The sequence below is a fragment of the Pantherophis guttatus genome, chromosome 4 (assembly GCF_059756535.1).
Source record: "Pantherophis guttatus breed Tessera chromosome 4, ASM5975653v1, whole genome shotgun sequence".
NCBI lineage: Eukaryota > Metazoa > Chordata > Lepidosauria > Squamata > Colubridae > Pantherophis > Pantherophis guttatus.
Window position 1 is genome coordinate 135,402,883 of NC_142066.1, and position 22,910 is coordinate 135,425,792.

General features: G+C 35.5%; 2 protein-coding genes across 3 annotated transcripts in view; one reads left to right on the top strand and one right to left on the bottom strand.

Annotated features, from left to right (window-relative positions):
• ABCB1 (ATP binding cassette subfamily B member 1) overlaps positions 1–10,576 on the bottom strand; it is a 65,162-nt gene extending 54,586 nt beyond the window's left edge. Inside the window, exon 1 of the mRNA XM_034402292.3 lies at positions 10,308–10,576. The gene's annotated coding sequence lies outside the window, so the exon portion shown is untranslated. The remainder of the gene's footprint in view (positions 1–10,307) is intronic.
• RUNDC3B (RUN domain containing 3B) overlaps positions 10,370–22,910 on the top strand; it is a 65,258-nt gene continuing 52,717 nt past the window's right edge. Inside the window, exon 1 of one of the 2 annotated variants that reach the window (XM_034402456.3) lies at positions 10,370–10,809. In XM_034402456.3, the coding sequence (XP_034258347.1) occupies positions 10,706–10,809 (104 nt within the window). In that variant the 5' untranslated portion in view covers positions 10,370–10,705. The remainder of the gene's footprint in view (positions 10,810–22,910) is intronic. The other variant, XM_034402457.3, reaches the window with a different exon arrangement.

Sequence of the window (22,910 nt, forward strand, 5' to 3'; positions counted from 1 at the left end):
GTAATGTCGACTGATGACCCCCAGGGGGAGAGCCTTCTCTGTGGGGGCACCCGCCATGTGGAACGAGCTACTCCCAGGAATACGACTGATCCCGGACCTCCGTAATTTCCGCCGAGCGTTGAAGACCTTCTTATTCCAGCAAGCTGGGCTGGCTTAAAATTTTAATGAGCTATTTTATCGGTAAAGGGTTTTAAAAAATTTAGGGAAGCCAAACTGATTTAATTCTGTTTTAATTTATTTTAATTTTTCTACTGTATGTATTTTAATTTTGGCTGTTCACCACCCCGAGTCCTTCGGGAGAAGGGCAGTATACAAATTTAATAAAACATAAACATAAACATATATGGGGTTCCCCTACTCAATTTCATTAAGCAGCAAAATGTTTCAAACTACAAGAAAAATAGACCAGTTGCCATGACTCAACTTTCAGGCAATTCTGCTTGGATGACTGAGAATTTACATTGACAACTCTTCATAGAATACCTGAAGAACAAATAATCAATGTCAAAAAAAAAAAAAAAAAGGAATTGAGCTGGAAAATATTGCATTGTCCTTTATTATTTTGAGGAAATGTTTTCTATTGATTCTTCAGAAAATATAATTAAGCAGGGATTAAAGAGATAAGAAGAGAAAGGATGGAGGGAAAAAGAGTAAGAAAAGAAACATGCAAATATAACAACAATCAGGAAAACAGATCTTAAATTATTTCATTGGTCAGAAATATAAGCACATAGAGTATAGGGAGCTCCTGGAGTAAATTTTATTGAATTTAGTGGGGCTTTTAGTACTTTTAAATAGGATTGTATTAGAAGAAAAAGGCATACAATCAATGGAAATCAATGTTCAGTAAAATTGTCTATTTCGTGGCACTGCTTAAACCATGTGACTATTCTATTAATTGTTCCATTAAGAACAACTTCCAAGTCTTTGGTACCACTTATTAATACTGATCACCAGATATCATGTACTGTAACACTGAATCTGGTTGGTAGTACTGGAGTGCATATTTTATCCTTTGGGAAAACATTCATTAGAGATATCTATCAAACTGTGAAGAAAAAGTATAATGTAATCATCTTGAACTATCTGAGTAATCACAAATAAAAATATGGATTAATTTCCATAAACCATATTATGTAAAATCATATTACATTAATTGGAAAGAGTTCTTATAAGATGGTATAGTATACAAATTCATATAATCCACCAAATCATGTTCTTTGTTTTCAGAGTTATATTTTGCCTCATAATTAGTTCCTTTGCAATTTAACTGATTAATCTTTAGAGAGCTCTATAATCTAAAGAGAAATCTTTTCCCTAGAATTAATATCTTCCTCAAAAAAAGTAAATTCCTTAATGATATAATCAGAACCTGAGAAATTCATTTAAGATGAAGTTGATTTAGGCATCTCAGTATGTTCATATTATTGTCAACAGAGAATTAACTAAGCTATATGAGGCCCAATAGGGTACAAGACAAGATTGTCTCGTCTCCATTTTTTAAATTTTAGTCTTGGATGTTTTGAATAGATATTAGATAAGTTCGATCCTGACTGGCTCAAGGTTGATTCACCACTCCATCCTTCTGAGGTCAATAAAATGAGGGCCCAGATTGTTGCTAACTCTGGAAACTGCTTTGGCAATGCTTTAAAGCACAAGGAAGTGGTATATAAGTCTAAGTGCTATTGCTAAAAGATTTAACTTGGAATTAACATTGATAAGAAAAGCCATGATTTTGAATTTGAAGAAAACTGAATTTGAAATTGTATTGTATGCCAATGATGAATATGTTGCTAAGGTTTATATAAAGATTTTTCAACCATTTGTTGGAAATATAACTGTAAAGGCACTTTTTTCATTTTTGGTTGACTTGTGATAAAGCAAAGATATACTGGGGCCATATTTATGTTTTAAATCATACATATATACACACTCACATACACTGTGTGTGTGTGTGTGTGTGTGTGTGTGTGTGTGTGTGTGTGTATAAAATCTTGGTTTACGTAGGAAGAACCTGGCTATATATATATATATATATATATATATATATATATATATATATATATATATATATATATATATATATATGTAGGTCTTTGGTTATTCAGGTCTTCTCCCACGTAAAATTGGAAGTGTCTTGGTGACGTTTCGACGAAGTCTCATTCGTCATCTTCAGGCTGGTGTTCTCGGCTTCGTGCTTCCAGGAGCAATTGCTCTGGCTAGAGGAAAAACACATATATGTATATGTATATGTATATGTATATGTATATGTATATGTATATGTATGTATGTATGTATTTCTCTTTAGCCAGGTTCTTCCTACGTAAACCAAGATTTTTATGCAGTCCTAGTTCAGTGAAATCACAATCCACTAGTTTCTAGGTTTTTTTCAGGCAGCCAACAAGCACCCTGCTGCCCATTGGGAGACTAAAGAGACTAAGATAGACCTATTTCAGACTTAGTCTATCTATCTCCTTAGTTTCCCAATGGGCAGCAGGGTGCTTGCTGGCTGCCTGAAAAAAAACCTAGAAACTAGTGGATTGTGATTTCATATATATATATATATATAGGTGTGTGTGTGTGTGTGTGTGTGTGTACAGTTATATCATACAGTATGTCACAGAAGTGAGTACACCCTCACATTTTGTATATTCCTTTTAGGGCTATTGGACAAAGAGCTTGGAAAAATTAGATTTTTCTTATTATGTATAAATAAAAACTTGAAGTTGTAACTATATTTTGTATTTGTATTGTATTTATTGAATGGGAAAAAAGTTGGAAGTCATTGCTTTTCTTTCTTGCCTTCTTACCTTTTATCTTATTCCCCTTTCTTTTTCCTTCTGTATTCCTCTATTATTTTGGTTTCGTGTTTTGTATAATAAACTTTAATTTAAAAAATGATACAATCAGAATAACCCATGAAAAGCAAAATGGAAATAATGAAATAAATTAAACATTATCATGTTTAAAAGAAAGTTTCTTGAATTGAAAATATCAAGTGATGCCAACACCATATCAGATGTGTTGAAGCCAAAGCATTCTGTACATATTCAAAGCATGGTGCAAAAACATACATGCTAAAACTTGGAAATAAAAATTGGCCAGGAACTTAAGGCTACAAGTAGGGAGCATTATTGTACCTATTTCAATAAGCAGTATGGTTCAAGTCAAAGGTGGAGCCACAGTAGAGGGTCTCTGGCTAAGAGTTCAATCTTAAAAAAGAAATGCTTCCTTCTATGGGTTGGAAGAGTATACCAGTAATTTGCAAATAACTCTTTTCTTAATAATACTTTTTCTGATTTTCATTTTATTTTCATTTATGTTTCTTTTACTAGCTATTATGGAAGGGAAAAAAATTCAAACAAAACAAAACTGATGTTACTTTATACTTTTTGGCAAGATTGGAAGCTTGGCTAATCAGTATGTGAACTTCACAGACCTATACATGAACTTCCGTAAATCTTATTCATTGCACTTGAAAATGAACTTGAAAAGAAATATAGTGGCACTAAATCTATGTGTCACATATTAACCTTTTAACCAGGATGGCAATAAATACCAATTCTAAGTATGCTCTTCTCCCAGAGATTGTGTTTGTCACTGAAAAAACATTTATAAAACCTTGTACCTACACAAATATTTTTAATGTACACAAAATATTTTTACAGATAGTCCTTGCTTACTGACCACTTGTACATCTACTGTTTGAAGTTATGACAACACTGAAAAAAGAGGTTTATGACTCAAAGTTGCAGTTATCCAATGTTCCCTGTCATGTGATTGTGATTCAGGCACTTGGCAACCAGTGCACATTTATGATAATTGAAGTGTCCTGCAGTTGCATGATTGTCATTTGCAATCTTCATAGCCAGTTTCCAACAAAGAAAGTCAGTGGGAAGCTGGCAGAAAACTTGATCGACTGAAGATGATTTGCTTAACTGCAGCTGGAGCTAATGTCATAAGTTGGTGCAGTCATGTGACATTTCACTGTATAATCACAATGTTTAGTGACAGAATTGTCAACCCAACTGTGGTCAGTAAATGAGGACTACCTGTACTTAATCTTACCATTAATGATGAAATAATATTCTCATCTAGGTAAGAGATGCTATCTTAGTGATAATCAAATTATAAGATACTATTTCCCATGAATCTTGCAAAGGTTTATTACTTCATATTTGGTGGTAAATTAGGAACTTTTTAACCAAACCTGTAACAGAAGCGTAGGATAATATGCATCAGTCTTGCTCTCTTAAAACTGCCCTCACTATGTTGAGTAGGAAGAATTTTGGAGAACTTTTTCTAAACAAGCTAAGATGGGACTAGAACTCACTATTTCCCTGTATGTCTATCTGTATGCATGTATGTACAGTAAATATATAATTGTTGTAAGCTAAATTATTCAGTAATAACATAGTTAGTGATTTAAAAACAAATGAAATCGTATTTTGCTAATAGGTTTATTACTATGCCACAGTAAACTAGAATTTACATACTAGCTGAGAAATTCTGGGAGTTGAAGTTTACCAATTATATTTTAAACTTCCAAAGATTAAGAAAAACTGCGAAATAATTAATATTTGAAATCACTTTGTATTAAATATATAATTAGTTATTTAAAGCTCATTTAAACTTTAAGGCCAATGGAACTGAAACTGGTGAAATTAAAATATTTCAGTTGAATTAATGTTTGAATTATTGAACCATAACATATCTTGGTAATTTTTAGCCTGGCTAAATTCCCAACACTTCACAAAATAATATCAAAACAGGGCATTCCACAAAGCACAGGATATCTGGTAATTGTATAAAGTACCCTCCCACCCTTCACCACTTTCTACAAAGGATAAATCCTCTTACATCTCCAATTTTTAGCTTAAAGCTTAAAAAAAGAATAATTGTTATCTAGAAACATTAGGCACAACAGTCTATATGTAGGTGATTAGGAAGCATTGTGTATATTTCACTTCAGCTTCTGGTAAAAATATTTATAAGCACTTAAAGATGCTGCTTTAGGAATAACAAGTACGGCTTAATTACCGGTATATCAGTAAAAAAAACGAGTGAAAGGAAATTCGTTTTTTGATAGAAATTAAAAAAAAAATTTCAGTATCAGTTTGTAGAATGGGAGGAGGGGAAATATATATAAAAGAAAACCATATTTAAAATTGACTTTATCAGGAATTAAGAATTCCTCTAACAGAATGCTGAGACAATACTTGTCCAAAAATTTCATACTTCTTTATTTAATCTTTTTTCATATTCTATTCTTTTAATTTAAAATGTATAATGACATTTTTGTCGTCTGTCTTTTTAATGACTCATCACTGGATCTGAACTATCTGATTAATCTGTAAGAATCTCACAGCTTCAGTACAGTCATGACAATCTTGTTAATCATACATTTTTTTTTATGCCATAGCTGGGGTTTCAAAGTCCAATGCAAAAATTGTACTTGACTTTTTAATAGCTTAGTGCATTTGCTCTATATCTTCCTCTACTTCCTTATAGTATTTACAACATCCCTTCTTCTTTAAATCTTTCCTTTATGTTCAGGAGAATAACAACTAAGCTAATTGGGACATGATCTTTTTGTGTCATTGCTGTGTGGCCATAACCATGAGCATGACAAATTCCATTACTTATTATGTAATTAAACATAGAACTAACTACAGGAAACTAAAATAAAAACGAACAATATTGTGATTTAGCATATCCATTTATTTTGTTGCCACTCAACTTCTAAAATGAGAAATTGTTGAAATATTCAGAAAAATAGAAATATCCTGACATAAAAATCTGTAGTGATAGTACAGATTGTGACTTTAAAAACAGGGCTACTATTTCAGATAAATAATATATATTCCATTTTCTCCTTTCTCTTTTAATTTTATTGTAGTACTAAAAGCTTATTTCTATTGTTTTTGATGAAATGAAATTACATGATATTTCTTATATATGGCTTTTAAAAGTCTCTTAAGCACCAATAGATTCTCAAATCTGCTGCAATTACTGCTGGTTCGAATCTCTCCAAGGCTCAAGGTTGACTCAGCCTTCCATCCTTTCTAAGGTAGGTGAAATGAGGATCCAGTTTGTGGGGGCAATAAGCTGACTTTGTATAAATATACAAAAGTATGAAGGCTATTGCTTAACGCATTGTAAGCCGCCCTGAGTCTCCAGAGAAGGGCGGCATATAAATCAAAATTTAAAAATAAAAATAAATAAATAAATACATTATAGCAATAGCAATGATTAAAATAATAAATTTGAAGTCTGACTCAATTGAGGACGTTTATATTAATTCCAAATAGTATGACTTGCAAAAAACATTGTTACCACTAGAGGAAGCTCGTGTATGAACAGAATGTCTTACTACCGTTCATTTAAATCAACTTCTTCAATTATTATTATGTGCATTTCTGTTACTCAATTTGCAAACAATGTGGATCTTCTCAATAAGTAAAACAATTGCAATGGCCCCAACAAACGATGCTTTTTGAACACCATAATATATTGCTTTGGTAAATTCTTATGAAATTCTTAAATTGTACTATAATACAGGTGAATGAAGGGAAATATACTTGTCAGGATTAGTACAGGTAGCCTTTGACTTGTAACCACAATTGAAAAATGAAACTTGGTAAGTGACGTAGTGATTGAGTTGTATCTGATATTGCAATCTTTTTTACTGTAGTTGTTCAACAAATCATGTGGTTGTTAAGTCAGATTCCCCTATTGCATTTGCTTGTCAAAAGCCCCCTTGGAAGGAGATGTGATAAATGGAGATCATATGACTAGGACGCTGCTGCTATTGAAAATACATGTGGGTTGCCAAGTGCCATTTTTTAAATCAAATTTTTTATCATGTGACAACAGGAATACTCAATGGTTTAGATCAGGAGTCCTAACCTCCACTGTGGACTGGACAGCATTCCAGAAACCGGGCTGTACAAACAAGCAAAGCCCCATCCACGGGATGCAGGCAGTATGCGAAAGCACAACCCCTCTGATCTTTCTCCATGGAACTGGTCCATGGTGCCCAAAAGTTTGGGGATCACTGGTTTAGATGCATAAACTAATTTGACAAAGAAATATATGACTTCAGAAATCAAATATATTTCTAATGTTTAATTTCTGATATTAAGTAAATCAAATGAACAGTAAAAAGCAAATTAAGAAATATATGGGTTCATAATTGCGTATGATTCTGCTTTGGATTTCAGCACTATCATATAATAAACTCATAGTTCATGTTATAGCATGATACTCCAGTGCAAACCAGGGGTGAAATCCAGCAGATTCTGACAGGTTCTGGAGAACCGGTAGCGGAAATTTTGAGTAGTTCGGAAAACCAGCAAATACCACCTCTGGCTGGCCCCAGAGTGGGGTGGGAATGGAGATTTTGCAATATCCTTCCCCCAGGAATGGGGAGGGAATGGGGATTTTGCAGTATCCTTCCCCTGGAGTGGGGTGGGAATGGAGATTTTGCAATATCCTTCCCCTGCCATACCCACAGAACCTGTAATAAAAAAATTTGGATTTCACCACTGGTGCAAACCCAGACATTGCAGTTGATTCAGCAAGCCGTAATTTAGCTATAGATGCGGTAACATGAATTGATAACGAAATTATGCATTCAAAGGTACTGGGAACTACCAATGTTATTTCCAGTGATTATTCTGTTATTCACACTATGTTATAAAAGCTCTAATTGTTATTCTAAGCCGTCTAGGTGAATACGGTACTTGATGAGTATAATTGTTTTGTTTATTTCTTTCATATACCAGATGTTTAATTTTTAATGATAACTAGAATTAGTCTATGGAAAGAAATACTAAAATATCTTTAAAATGCATTTCTATAGCTGCTAGAGCTAATTGCAAATATCTTTATTTAACTAAACATATTTTTTTTCAATTAAGTCAAGCTTTAAAATCCAAAATGGATTTCTTGATCAAGAATGATGATTCCAAATGAATATAGTAGGTAGTTGTTAATTGTATGTAAATCCATTGACATGTTGATTAAAGAAAGAAACACTATCCAATTTGACCTTAGATAGATAAGCAAATTGCTTGTTTTATTTTATTTCTTGTATGATTGATCCATTTTGACAGGCCTCATCACATAGTTTACAGAACAGAAAATGCATATAACTAGGTGCTATAACAATTTACAATCTATCTAAAAGGTGGATTGCACACAATTGTTGTACTTCAATATTTAGAGAGCTGATCCCTGACTCTACAATATCGAGGATTCTAATTCAGGGTTATATATTTTTCATCCTTGCATTATATAATGATTTATGAGTCGTAGTGGCGCAGTGGTTAGAATGCAGTACTATAAGCTACTTCTGCTGACTGTTGGCTGCAATTTGGCAGTTCAATTCTCATCGGCTCAAGGTTGACTCAGCCCTCCATCCTTCCGAGGTGGGTAAAATGAGGACTTAAGATTGTTGGGGGGGAAGATACTGACTCTGTAAACTGCCTAGAGGGGGCTGTAAAGCACTTGTGAAGTGGTATATAAGTCTAAGTGCTATTGCTATTTATATTACGTTGCGATATTGGATTGCCTAAGATAAGAAAGATCCCTCAAAACCACTTCATATACAGTAGCCATTTAACCTGAGGTTGAATTTTAACTCAAAAATTGGATAGTTAGGTTGTTTATGTAACACAAATTAAACTACAGGGTATGCTTAGTACTGTCCTCCAATTCTACTTCCAATAGTAGAATTTCCTGCCTAATGCAGGTACATTTCTCTCTCTAATCAGCCCTAGGTGTGCTGAGGTTCGTCTGTTGATCAGACAGTGGCAGAACCACCCATGTTTATGCCTGCCAGAGCCATCAAAATTGATTCTATGGCTCTGGACAAGTCACTCTCTCACAACTAGGATGACTAGATATATGGACAGGCAAAAGAGTGCAGAGATAACACACTGTGAACTTTCTTGACAAAATTACAGCAAAAAACTGCAAAAAAACCCCAAAACCCTTAGGTCTAAATGTACTGTATATGACATTGCTTTTCCAGTATCAGGAAGACTGGGTTTTCATATCATTTTTCCAACAAATCTATATTTTTATTTCACCATTGAAACATGAATATATTATATATGATGACTCAGATGATCTACAAACTACAGTGATCCTACATTTGAGGGGGTTGGATTGAAGCCCATGAAATTAGGAAATAAACTATGTAAAGCTAGGCAATAGTCTCTTTCCTGAAGAGGAAAAGAAAGCAGACAATTTACACTGTTACAATTCACAAAAGTTTGAATAAATGCTGTTGTTAAGACAGCCCTATTTTAAAAAAAAAATACATAAAAAGCTGGATAATATCTGATTTAAGGCTAAGCCTCCTAAATGGACATGAGGACAAAAGGAGGATATATCCTTCTCAGTGAATATCTAGTAACCCTATTCTCAGCTCAACTTCCATTTGGAAAGTTGGTGAAGAGAGAAACAGTCTGTAGGGTGTCTTACCTTGAGCTCTGAAAGGAAAGATATAGGTACAAATAACGATAAGGCTTCCTAGACCTACTTCTTCCTGGCAGAGAAATTAGTTGTGGTTGATTGTGTTGACCTTGTATCTCTCTGTGTACGCACCTACATGTCTGAACGTGCCTATAATTGGGCAGGATTCTTGACTACAAATTATATGCAAGAATAAATATGATTAATGCTTCGAGGCTTTTTTCTTTTAAATAACCTGAATCTATTACAGTACCTAAATTGGCTGAAAAAGATAAAGAAAAGGATAAAAAGAAAGAAATAGAACAAAATATCTAAACAGGAATTGGTTGAGAGACCACCAGGAGATCTCATGACTGCATGCTAGATTAGAAATTTTTTTTTGAAATCGTAGAAGAAAAATATCTAGGAATCCTTGTGGGGCAGAAGCGAAAGGGTCTTTATTTTTTCTATGTATACAGCCTTGCAATACGGGCTTGCAATTATGGCTATACAGCAGAAAACTGTATAGCGGTAACCGCATTAGGTAGGTATATCTTTTACTCTCGCGGCAGGTTTTCCGCGCGGATAATCGTAAAGCGGATATATCTTTGGGGTTCCTCAGACCTCTCTGTACATTTGATGGATTTCCGCTGCTACGCCCTCATTGCAGATTTTCCAAAACAATGACTCGGGCAATAAGCAGATCCATTCTCTACGAACCCTGGGCGCGAGGAGAACCAGCAACCGCTGTTAGAATACTCCCTTCGTGCCGGAGACAACTGCGTAGCGCTAGCCCCGCCCACAGCCCATCCGAAGACCCCCGATCTACTTCGTTTTCTGCTTACCTGACAGGCGCTTCCGTTGCGGGAGAAGTCGCGAGCTGGTCCTCAGAAGCGCATCCTTGTTTAAGGCCCGCCCTTTCGCCCTCCGGATTGGCTGGCGAGGCCGGTGCTCTGCGGTCTCTGTTATTGCTGCTGCTGCTGCTGCAAGGAATTTTGTGGTCCTCCTTTGACTGCCTTCGGCGGCTGGGAGCTCATCCTTAAAGGAGGACAGAGGTGAGGGGGCGGCTGAGCGACCGCCGCGGAACTCGGTGACTCGCTGCGTAAAAAGAAAGTTATCCGTCTCCTCGCGAAGTGGCATCTGGGGCTGAAAAGAAGAGGTGGCGGCCGAGTAAGCCCCCTTGCTCCCGCCCTCTCCTCTGGAACAAAGGCGCCGACAATTCTGCTTTGCCCTCGCCGGAGAGATGGCGTCGTTCAACTTCGGGGGGCTCAACGCCGCTTCTCGGAGGAAGAGCATTTATGCCCGCAACGCAACCGTTGAGAGACGAAATCTCATTACCGTCTGCAGGTAAATTGGGCTCACATACACACACACACTAATTGTGTGTGCATATATATTATATATATACATATACACACGCACACCTGCGTATTCATTAATGTGTGTGTGCATATATACACACACATATACACACACACCTGCATATTCATTAATGTGTGTGTGCTGGTAGGTAGGTAGGTAGGTAGGTAGATAGATAGATAGATAGATAGATAGATAGATAGATAGATAGATAGATAGATAGATAGATAGATAGATAGATAAAGATAGATATATACAGATATATACATTCCTCTTTTTGTCCTTTTAGCTGTAAATAAAATGGATAGATATTCCCTGAAGTTTGCCTCTGGTGGAAAAAGGTATGCAGGGCTGAACATAATTCATACTGTTGGAAGAAATGTCCATCTGGGTTCAGTTCCAAGTAGGGAGAAAGACGCTGGAAACATGGAGACTGTTTGGAAAGATGGTTTAATGGTAGACAGGACCACGTGGGTTTTTTGGGTCCAGGGCAGGTATTCTGATTGGTTGTCAGACTCCCATGGGGCCATGTAGGGGTAACTTTGTAGGTCCGTGATGCCGGAGTCCCGGAAACTCGAAGACCAGCTGGTCTTCAGGTTTCCAGCACTCCAGTACTTGCGAAGACCAGGTGGCTGGCGCGCATGTGCATGCCGGAAATCAGAAGAGCAGCTGGCAGTAGTGCGCATCCCCACAGAAAGGACCCTTTGTACCACCTCTGGCATGCATGCATGTTCACCAGCCAGCTGGTCTTTGAGTTTCTGGGGTTCCGGTTTGGGCACTTGATGCCGAAAAGGTTCGCCATCACTGTTCTAGGTTGTCTTGAGTCCCAGGCTCAAGGCTGAATCTTGCTGGATGATGATGAATGTTTTTCCTTTAGGGAAAATATAATAATATAATATAATATTAAAAATATTTTTAATATTTCCTAGAATTTTCATTCTTTCAGGAGATGGGTGGGTGCTAACTTCCTACAATACGTATGTGTTAGTGCTGATGTGTGTGTTTGTGTACACACAGACACACATACCAACACTTAACATTATATATAAAAAAGGTAAAGGTTTCCCCTGTCCAGTCATGTCCGACTCTATCTCTGTTTTTTACCCGGAAGAGCCAGCATTGTCCCAAGACATTTTGTGGTCATGTGGCCAGCATGATTATACACAGGGAATACTGTTATCTTCCCACTGAAATGGTACTTTCATTTACATGCTTTCGAACTGCTAGGTGGGCAGAAGCTGTGGCAAATAACGGGATTTCACCCCATCACACGTCATTCGGGTCTCGAACCTAGGCTGGGAAATTTCCAGCTCACAAGCTCAGGGTGTGTGTGGGTGTACACATACATATTTATATAAATAATAGGTATATGTATATATATATATATTCCCTGAAGTTTGGCTTGTTTTGAAAAAGCTCAGCTGGTTGAATATAATTCATACTTGGATGGGTGACCAGAAAATATGTGGAGAGATTTTTAAAAAATACATCCTGGAAAAAGGTACTAATGCATTTCTCCCAAGAAAAATGCCCGAGTATCCCATTCTGTCCATGTTTTCTCCAGTTTGTGTATCCCAAGTTCTGTTTTCAGTAGGATTTTCTGGTAAAGTGAGTATGCATAATATTACTGCCTCTTGGGACTGGAATGATTATTTTGCAATTTTTTATTTTCTGGTTTTATAGTTACTAATATATTTTCCAGCTTTTGCCTTAGAAGTTATTCACCATCCTGTTATGAAAGCACTGCTGTTGCAAATATTAAAAATGCTAATGAGGTAATGGTAATTTTTGTAAAACTTTTCTATATACTCTTCTAAGGAATTTCTCGTCTTTACCACTGCAGTTTCTTCATTCTGCCTCTGAATTCTTTCCTGTTTATACCTTCTTAAATCTGAAAACAGATAAAATGACAAGTAGTTTTATGTCACTTTTTTGCGTTGGAGTAAGATTTATGCCCAGAATTTCTCATGTTGGTTAACATATATTTTATTCTGTCTTGCTTCTCTTGTGTGTTTTTGTATACTAAAAATGTCATTTCAGAAATATCCCTATAATAAATCATATTTTTTCTATATGTCCTGCTGACCAGAAATAAGTGCTTCATGCCTTACTATGAGTAATTATATCTCAATTAGGTTTTTTTATTTAATAATCTGTAGCGAAGCCCATTTTAGTTTAAATCGAATTAGGATGAGTGATTTAATGGATGTATATATTGTGTTTATGTAGTTTTCTTGGCAACAGTGAGGAGGGGGCCTGCCTTTTGCTTTTTTCTAGTATTCTATTTCGTTCTAATGTAGAACTGTGGGATTCCTTAGTGCTCTCCCATTAGTATTAATGAGGCCTGACAATGCTTAGGTTTCCATATTACTGAAGTGTTGCCATTGCATTGTGCTAGGATGCTAATACCTGAGTAATTCAGAAAAGAGGTTAAGCTTTTGTAGAAGAATATAAAAATAATTATAGTGATAATGAATTCCCTACCTCTTAGCACTATAACCGGATTTCTATGAACCCAGGTTTAATGTGGTAATCTAGTGTGTGATACAAATATAATCAATTTGTAACTGAAAGAGTTGATTGAATAAATAACCATATATAAAGATATTATGCAAATACAGATGATGCGTCCTTAGTTCATTTTCTATATAAAATTAGGCTGACATTTATCTTGTTGTGGAGAGGTAAAAGCCTCCATTTAAAGCAAAACAAAATGGATGGCATGGAGTATTTTCTGTGATGAAGGCAAAAATGAATAGCATAGTTCCAGTGACAATTACATATGTCATGCATGTTACAGCACCTCACTAGGAAGCCTAGCAATACATAGGGCCTTGTTTCATCATCATGCTCTGTTTGTCATAGTGATAGATTTTTTCTTTATCAGCTACTTCCAAGTATCTCATTTCCCAATATTACTATCACTATTCTCTGAGTGATTCCAGACAGAGTCCTTTTAGAACAGTACTATGATTTAAAAGCTATTGCAGATCTATTCCAATTACACCTGTTTAATGGATTTTTTCTAGAGAAACAATAGTATAATTAATGGGAAATATATGACTGGTTAAAAGATAATACTGTCTGGATTGTCTGAAAAATTCCAGGCATGGTGATTGCATAGTAAAGGCCTTATCTGACCACATACCGGTACATTACTTGTAAAATTTTATTTACTCCATTTAGCTGGTTCACTTTAGCATTATGATTATAAAGTGTTGTTGATGTGTACAACTAAAATATGTAGATTAGTATGCAATATGTACTTTAAGCAAGAATAATAAACTTTCTTGCAGTGTTAGGGTAAAAGCTAGGAGAGAAGATTAGGAAAAATACTAAAATATTGAAAAGCAAATGTTTCAATATGCTTCCAAGTTGCTTTAATACTGTACAAAATTTGATATGGTTCACACACCCTGCTAAGACATGTTAACTATGTTTAACCATGGTTTATGGCATATATAAACATGGTCTGAGTTACACAATATGATAATCTACAATTAAATATTGTAAATCATATTAAGACTGAATCGGAAGAATTGATGCCATTGCAACTTGACAAGTATAATAAAATACCTTAAGTCTCAAATGTGTATGTAACCTTTAGCCATTGAAGTATGTAAATACTATATTTTAGTAATCTCAGTTACCATACTTTTTGCTCCATAAGACGCACTCCTTCCCCCAAAAAAGTGGGTGGAGATGGTGCCGGTCCTTTGGTGAATAGCAGCTAGGCTGTGGCAGCGGGTCCTTTTACAGTGCTGAACCCAGTCTCTTCTGTCTTTGTCTTTGCCTGCCTCTTCTATCTCTTTTCTGTAGTGTAGGAGTCAATAAGCACAGCTGGCAGATGAGAGGACACCTATCTGTGGCCCTCTCAGGCTCCACCTGATATTTTTGTTCTTGTTTTTCTCCTCTAAACCTAGGTGTGTCTTATGGTCTGGTGCGTCTTACGGAGCAAAAAATATAGTAATTGCTACAGTTCTTCTAAATATCATATGGTTGCTTCCATTTTTGTTCCCAAAAGTTTGCTAAGTACTGAAAAAAATAATTATTTTACCAAAACACATTTATTTTGATAAATTAATCTACTAATAACCTTATTTCTGTCAAATTTGGTAGATATCTGGTAAGGAAGGTTGTACATGGAATTTGTAGAAATAAAATCTATAGTATTCACATACCATTTAAATTAGAGCTACAAAATACTGGTATAATTAATATATCTTCCTTAGTGCTTGAATGCTTCCAATTTATCTTCAAGCTTTAGAAACTTGTTATAAGCGATTCTTGTAGATTATATGCTACTTCCAACAATATATTTCATATTCTTGTCAAGTCCATTTTATGATTTATCATCGTATGATAAAATGAAGCTATTTCTCCTTCTTTTTCCTTCCCCTTAATTATCTTGTGGAAAGTTAAGGAAGGAAGGAAGGAAGGAAGGAAGGAAGGAAGGAAGGAAGGAAGGAAAGAAGGAAGGAAGGAAGGAAGGAAGGAAGGAAGCATCTTTTCCTTTTTCCTTTCTCATATTGTTCCTATAAAGTCATCTATTGTGTCACAAGTAAATGCCTTATTCTCCATTATGTAAATAATATATGAACAGTGTGTCAGGGGTTAACTTATTCTTCACTTCTTAATGTATTCATACTTTACCACTCCCATAATTAGCTCCACCCATTGTATATATAAGGAGCTGCATACGTTCATTCTGTGCTTCTATCTGTGAATATTCAGTGAATATAGAATGCCTTATGTAAATAAAGAGAGATATATTTGAACTCTTAATTCTTGAACAATTTATTGAATCTGATCCTGAAAATATCGCAACAATCTGGTAGCAGAGGATGGTTGAATTGACTCAATAAAAACTTAAACATGTCTAAAAGAGATAGGCCCAACACCAGGGCATACAGCAAAGAAATGGAAGCGGATCAAGAAATAATAGATGAGTCCACAAATGCAATTTCGAGAGAATCTGAAGAATACACCACAGAAGACGAAGAAATAATAAATAAAGATGATGACCAAGAAGAAAACGAAATAGAATACAACGAACTCAGGTCAGAGATACTAAAACTCCTAAAGAGCCAAAAGAGCGATGAAAGTCTTGTCGCGGACCTCCAAGATATACTAAAAAACAACGGAGCAGCGAGAGAGAAGCACATCGCTACTGAAAAACCAAAAGACTCAAAAATAGTAAGTGATATGCCTACAGATAAAAATGCAACGAAGAAGAAAACCAACAATCCCGCGCAAAATTTCGAATGGCAGCCATCTTGGTTTCAACGGACTCCCAAGATGAGTGAAGCAGAGCCAATCAGAAAGCAGGATTCAAAATGTCTGGCGCGAAAAGCCTTATTCGATACGAAAAATGAAAAAGAAAAAGTATATACCTCAGAAGAATCAGAAACAGAGAATGAAGAAGATTCGATAGACACACAAATAAAATCAGCAATGAAAACGCTTTTTGCTGCATTTGGGCCGAAACTGAAGATTACTAAAAAATCAACCAAAAGGCAAGCAAGCGAGCCAACGCCTCAAAATCTACCCGCTCCTATCCAGACGGCGAAAGCACCGACACCTGAACCCAGAGAGCCCTGCAGATATTACCCCACACCGCAGACTGATCCAAGAACCAGCGCCCTCAGCAAAAGAAGACGAGCGCCCGCCATCACCAGGACTCCCAAGATCGAGCCGGAGACTGATTCATCGGAAGAAGAACGAAGCGAGGGAGCCGCAGCAGCGAGAACCTCTCACGATGACTCCAGGAACGAAATGAGCAACGCGCATGCGCGGGACTACGCAGACAACCCAGGAAGTCATGAGATGCAGAGAGAACCATGCAGACTCGTCGCGAGCATTCCCACGCCGTTTTGCAATTTTCGACATTTGCAAGACCACGGACTACCCCTGGTTGTAAGTAATGGACCCAACAATGTTGGGAATTTACCCAGTGACTTCCCAAAGCTGAGAATAGATGGCATTAATTTGCAAGAATGGTATCAGCAGCTCCAGGTTGTCTTTATGAAAGAAAACTTAATGTTTTTTATTACCAACCCCCCAAAAAGACCTTGGACTCTAAAGTTAGATTGCTTACATCATAGAGCATTTTTCCTATTAATTTCCAGTGTGTCCCCTGCCATGTATCACAGTATTAAGCAAAATCTGACTGTCTCAGAAATTATTCAATGCATGTTTAATTTGTTTCACAGTGAAAGCGTAGCCACTACCACAAGAATGTCTAAAGATTTCTTCTCTTCTAGGATAAAGCCAGGGGTTACCATAAGTGAACATTTAATATCTTTAAACAAGATTAGAGCAGAACTGCATTTAAGGGGGGAGGTGATTTCAGATCAAACGATGAAAAGTGTTATCATCAATTCACTTGACCCATCATGGGATAATTATATGTCACACTTAGACACAATCAATCTAGGATACTTATCCATAGAAAGCCTATCCAATAAATTAATAGCTGAAGACAATTCAAGGAGAAGTCGTTATAACAACCAAATAGAACACAAACAATATAAAAGGGTAGCATTTCAAGAAAGATATCATGAAACATTTAGGTGCCACAATTGTGGATCTAAGGAACATAATAGGAGGGATTGTCCCAAAATTCAAAAAGATAGACATAGGTCAGAATATAGAAATAGGTACAACAACAGACAGTCTTCCAATGATAGACTTAGATATAGAAGTCCACCCAACTATAGAGAACATAGAGGGGGCAGAGATAACTCAAAGGATAGAAAATCTGGCTCACTGAATGGGCTAAAAAAACATGACAACATTAACACACCACAACCAGAGAACAATAATTGGCTTATTGATTCTGGAGCAACTAATCACACTACTAATAATAAAAACATATTATCTTCATTTGTAGAAGATAAATTTGTAATCAAAGTGGCTAACCAAGAAAAGGTTCAAGTTATAGGTAGAGGGAATGTAATCTTACCTGGCTTAGGAAAAATAGAGGGGGTATTACTAATACCTGAAATTCCTCATAATATACTTAGTGCCATAAAACTAAGCAGAGATTCTGACATTAACATTGTGTTCTCAAAAGGAAAAGCAACATTAGAAAAAAACAAAATAAACATAGGTACAGTAATAACCAAAGGAGGTCTACCTTACTTAATGACAAAGGAAGAATGGTTACACAACATTGATTCAAATATGGAAAATGATAATGAAATAGATAATGGAGAGAATAGTAACAGTGACAATGAAGAACGTGAGGTAACCCATAATCACAAAGATACACACAATGAAAAAAAACCTAAGATAGGTAAACCAATTCATGATGAGTGTGCTCATGTCTTACATAGGAAATTAGGACATGCCAGTTTTCCTGTAGTACAAAAGATGACTGAACATGCAGAAGGTGTTAAAATAAAAAATTGTGAAAACTATTTGGAATGCTCAGTATGTAAATCTACAAAGCTCAAAACTAGTCCCAGACCTAGAAAGTCAACGAGATCAACCAACAAAATTTTTGATTTGGTACATATGGACCTAGTTGGTCCACTAACACCATCAATTACTTATAAAAAATGTTATTTTCTAACAATTGTGGATGATTATAGTCGTTATGGATTTGTTTACACATTAAAACATAAGGATGAAACTTTTCAGAAATTTAACGAGTTTTACAAACGTATAGAAACACAACACAATATTAAAATAAAACAAATCATGACAGATAGGGGATGTGAATTCATGTCTAAGGAATTCTCCCAATGGCTAAAAGACAGAGGGATGTTACATTACACATCTAGTCCATTTTCTGCATTCCAGAACGGAGTGGTAGAGAGAAAGAACTCAACATTACAAACCATGATTAGATGCACTTTAGAAGATGCTGGCTTAGGCAAACAATTCTGGTCAGAAGCCCTACAATACTCTAATTACACACAAAATAGAACTTGGTCCAGCATTGTAAATAAGACCCCATACGAAGTGATGTATAATAGGAAACCAAAATTAGCACACATGCACATATTTGGAGTCACTGCAGACGTACACATACCTAAACAACTAAGGCGCAAAGGTGAGAACGTATCCAGGAGACTTAGATTCATGGGATACGAGACAGGTACAAAAGGATACAGATTTATCGATAATAATAATAAATTCATAGTCTCCAGAACAGCTGTGTTCCATGAACAGGCCAACTGGTCTAAAATACATCTTAATGAAATATTCCCAAACACCAATACAGATACCAAACTTCAAGAAAAAAGAATTAGAGAAGAGCACAGTAACAATACACATAAAAATAAAATTAAAACATGGACAAACAGTCAACATAAAATAAAGACAGATTCATTAACTAAAAAAGAAGCAAGATATTTACATGACAATGATAGTAAACCAGAAAAAACAACCAGAAGTAGCAGAAATCAAATGCCAGATAAATACAAAGAGTATGTAATGTATATGGATGGAGAATCACCAATACCTAACACATATGAGGAAGTGTTAAAGCTTCCTCCTGAAGAAAAGATAAAATGGGAAGCAGCCATGACTAAAGAGATGGATAGTTTACGAGGGCTAAATGTGTTCACCCCTACAGTTGCACCAAAGGACAAAACTATCATTGGCACTAGGTGGATATATAAAATTAAGAATTTAGAAGGAGGCAATACTCTATAGAAAGCTAGATTAGTTGCACAAGGTTATGCACAGAAATATCCCGAGGATTATACAGACACATACTCCCCCACAGTAAGAACAGAGAGTGTCAAAACAGCTCTGGTTATAGCATCAGCACTCAACCTCGATGTATTTCAATACGACATACAGACTGCATACCTACATGCAAAGTTAGATAAGGAAATATATGTAAGAGCACCCCACAGTCAATACAGAAACAAAAATGAGACTTGGTTATTAAATAAAAGTTTATACGGGCTGAAACAATCTGGTAAACAATGGTATGATTGTTTAGTAAAAGTTCTCAAAACCATGAATTTCAATGCCACTACTGCCGACAATTGCTTCTTTGTTAAAAAAGATAATAATTCTCTAGAATTTGTACTAATCTATGTGGATGACATTTTATACATAGGTAAACATAAAGAAATGAAAGAGGCATTTATAACAAAACTAAATGAACATTTTTCATTGAAATCTTTGGGTAAAGTAAATAAGTATCTTGGTGTTCAAATCAGTAAAACCAGAAGAGGATTTAAACTCTCTCAAAGGGACAAAATCATAGAGCTCTTGAATAAATGTAACTTAGTAACGCTAAGCCATGTGACACTCCCATACAAACTGATTTTTTGAAGAATACAGAAGAATCATCTCCTGAATTCAAAGACAATACATTTTACAGGTCTGTCATAGGTTCACTTCTTTACATCTCCAATTGGACTAGGCCTGATATTGCTTTGCCTCTCAATTTATTGTCCAGACACGTTAGTAAACCATCACTATACCATTGGGAAGCTGTCAAAAGGATATTAAGATACTTGAAAAATAGTTTAGACTTCTGTTTATTGTTGGAACCTAAAAATGTCAAAGAGCCCATCCTCACATGTTATGCCGATGCGGATTGGGCTGGAGATACCTCATGTAGAAAAAGCACATCTGGTTATATATTCTTTCTCAATGACTGTCCAGTTTACTGGTATACTGGCAAACAAGAGTTAGTAGCCACTTCAACAACAGAGGCAGAATATGTTTGTCTATCTAAGGCAGCTAATAACCTTGTATGGTTCAATGATTTACTCTCTGACATTTGGAAAAAACCCATTTTGCCTTTTATCATGCATGAAGATAACAAAGCTGCTATCGAAATATCTAGATCTGATGCCATTGGACAAAGATCCAGGCATATAGATATAAAATTTAAACACGTGAGACAGTTGTCTCAGGATGGATTTATCAAAGCAGTTCATTGCGAAACATCGGAGCAAATAGCTGACATATTAACAAAGCCTTTGCCATCCAAGCAACATAAATACCTGACTTCTAAGTTACATGTATTATATTGTTCTGAATCTGAATGTAATTGTTGTAATATATCGAATCGGTATTTAGAGGGGGATTTGTCACAAGTAAATGCCTTATTCTCCATTATGTAAATAATATATGAACAGTGTGTCAGGGGTTAACTTATTCTTCACTTCTTAATGTATTCATACTTTACCACTCCCATAATTAGCTCCACCCATTGTATATATAAGGAGCTGCATATGTTCATTCTGTGCTTCTATCTGTGAATATTCAGTGAATATAGAATGCCTTATGTAAATAAAGAGAGATATATTTGAACTCTTAATTCTTGAACAATTTATTGAGTCTGATCCTGAAAATATCGCAACATATTGTTTGTGTGGAAAGGATTGTTTAAATTTTGTCTTTATTTTATTAATATATTTCCTAAGTTTCCTTGAAAATATCTTATTCAGTAAGAAACTATAAATAAGAGGAATAAATAAATAAATCCTGAGATGGGCAAAGCTATCATGATTAATTTGTTAACATATCATAGATAATTTGATATTGAATATTGTACTGTATATTTCATTCTTGTACATATACGTTTCCAGGGTTCTGTTGTCTAATTCAGGTCTTTTTACTTCTTTAAATAAGAGTTTATCACTTTCAAATGAAGTCAGACTAATACCTGTGTTGTTGCTTCCTCTATGCTGATGAAATATGTGCAAAATTATCCTAATATGTAATCTTACTATATAAAACTTCCCTATATATTAGTTATTCTGTCTTTTAGAAATAGAATAGACTGCAGGTTGCATGCATGACATAAGCAAATATGAATAAAATGGAGTTAACTGCAGATACTTTGACCACTATACTACTTTTCAGCTATTATATCCTTGATTACACTCAAGACTAAAAATCCTAGGTCTCCATATCTTCCATAACATAGAGTTATTTTATGCTGTGCAGGAATTTTCATGAGTAGAGACAGTTTTCTATTGCCGTGTTCACCTTTCAAAAATTGATGGTTTATTAATGGACAATAAAAAGGAAATAGAACCAATGAGCTTGTATTCTCTCTCAGCAGCAGGTTTTGATGGGTTAAGAAAATATACATATTTTTCCCCCTTAGAATGCACATTAAGTCCTGCTTAAAAGGTTGTGAGCCCTTTGGAATTTTCAATATTTCTACATAAATATGACTTAAAACATGATCTATTCTCCAAACAAATCTTAAAACTAGATAAGAGAATTTAATTTAAAAGATAAATGAACAAGTAAGTTTTTGATTAATTTATTGAAAAAATGATCCAAAGCTATAAAAGCCTCTTCATCAGCAATTAACATCCATTTGAGCAGAAATTTACACCAAGATTAACATTAGACTAACAAGTAAACAATGTCCCAATCAAAGAACTAACAATGAAGACAAACAAGCTAACACTAAACAACAGCCTAATCAAGGAGCCTCCAAGAACACTCCCACCAATACTGACAGGGCAAGCCACTACTTTATAAAAATGAGAGCAAATTCCAATTCCTTGCAGCACTGATGATGTTCCCTAGTTTGTTAATGAAATACATGCAAGAAAACTCAGAAAGCACTAAAGATCTGCAATTCAACCCTGAGCTACATGTAATATTGTTTTTTATTACTGCTACATATTTATGTGTAACAAAAATAGGTGTGCCTTTAGGATAATCAGTTCATTTGAAGGGGAAGTTAGAATGAGGTGTTTTAATATATGGGATGATACAGGTGTGTGGAAGGTCATGCCTTATTTAAAGAACAACATTGCGGTTATTCAGTCTCAAAGTCTGATCTTCTCAACGCAAATATAAAGAAGCATGTCTTGACTTGAGCAAAGAACTGTGCTTTTCCTAAAGCAAGTTAAGTAAGTAGAAGGTACAACAAGGTTGAAAGTTTCTGCAGTTTCATCATTCTTATTTTCATTAAATGCTACTTTTTTCATTATGATAAAATGAAATCTGCATTATAGCTTACTAGCTAGATACCCGTGCTTCGCTACAAAACGATGTGATCGGGCTTGATAAATCGAAACAGCTTGAAAATTAATGAATAGTTACGATCGGCCTCTCCTCTCCCTTTTCTCCCTCAGCCTTGCCCCACA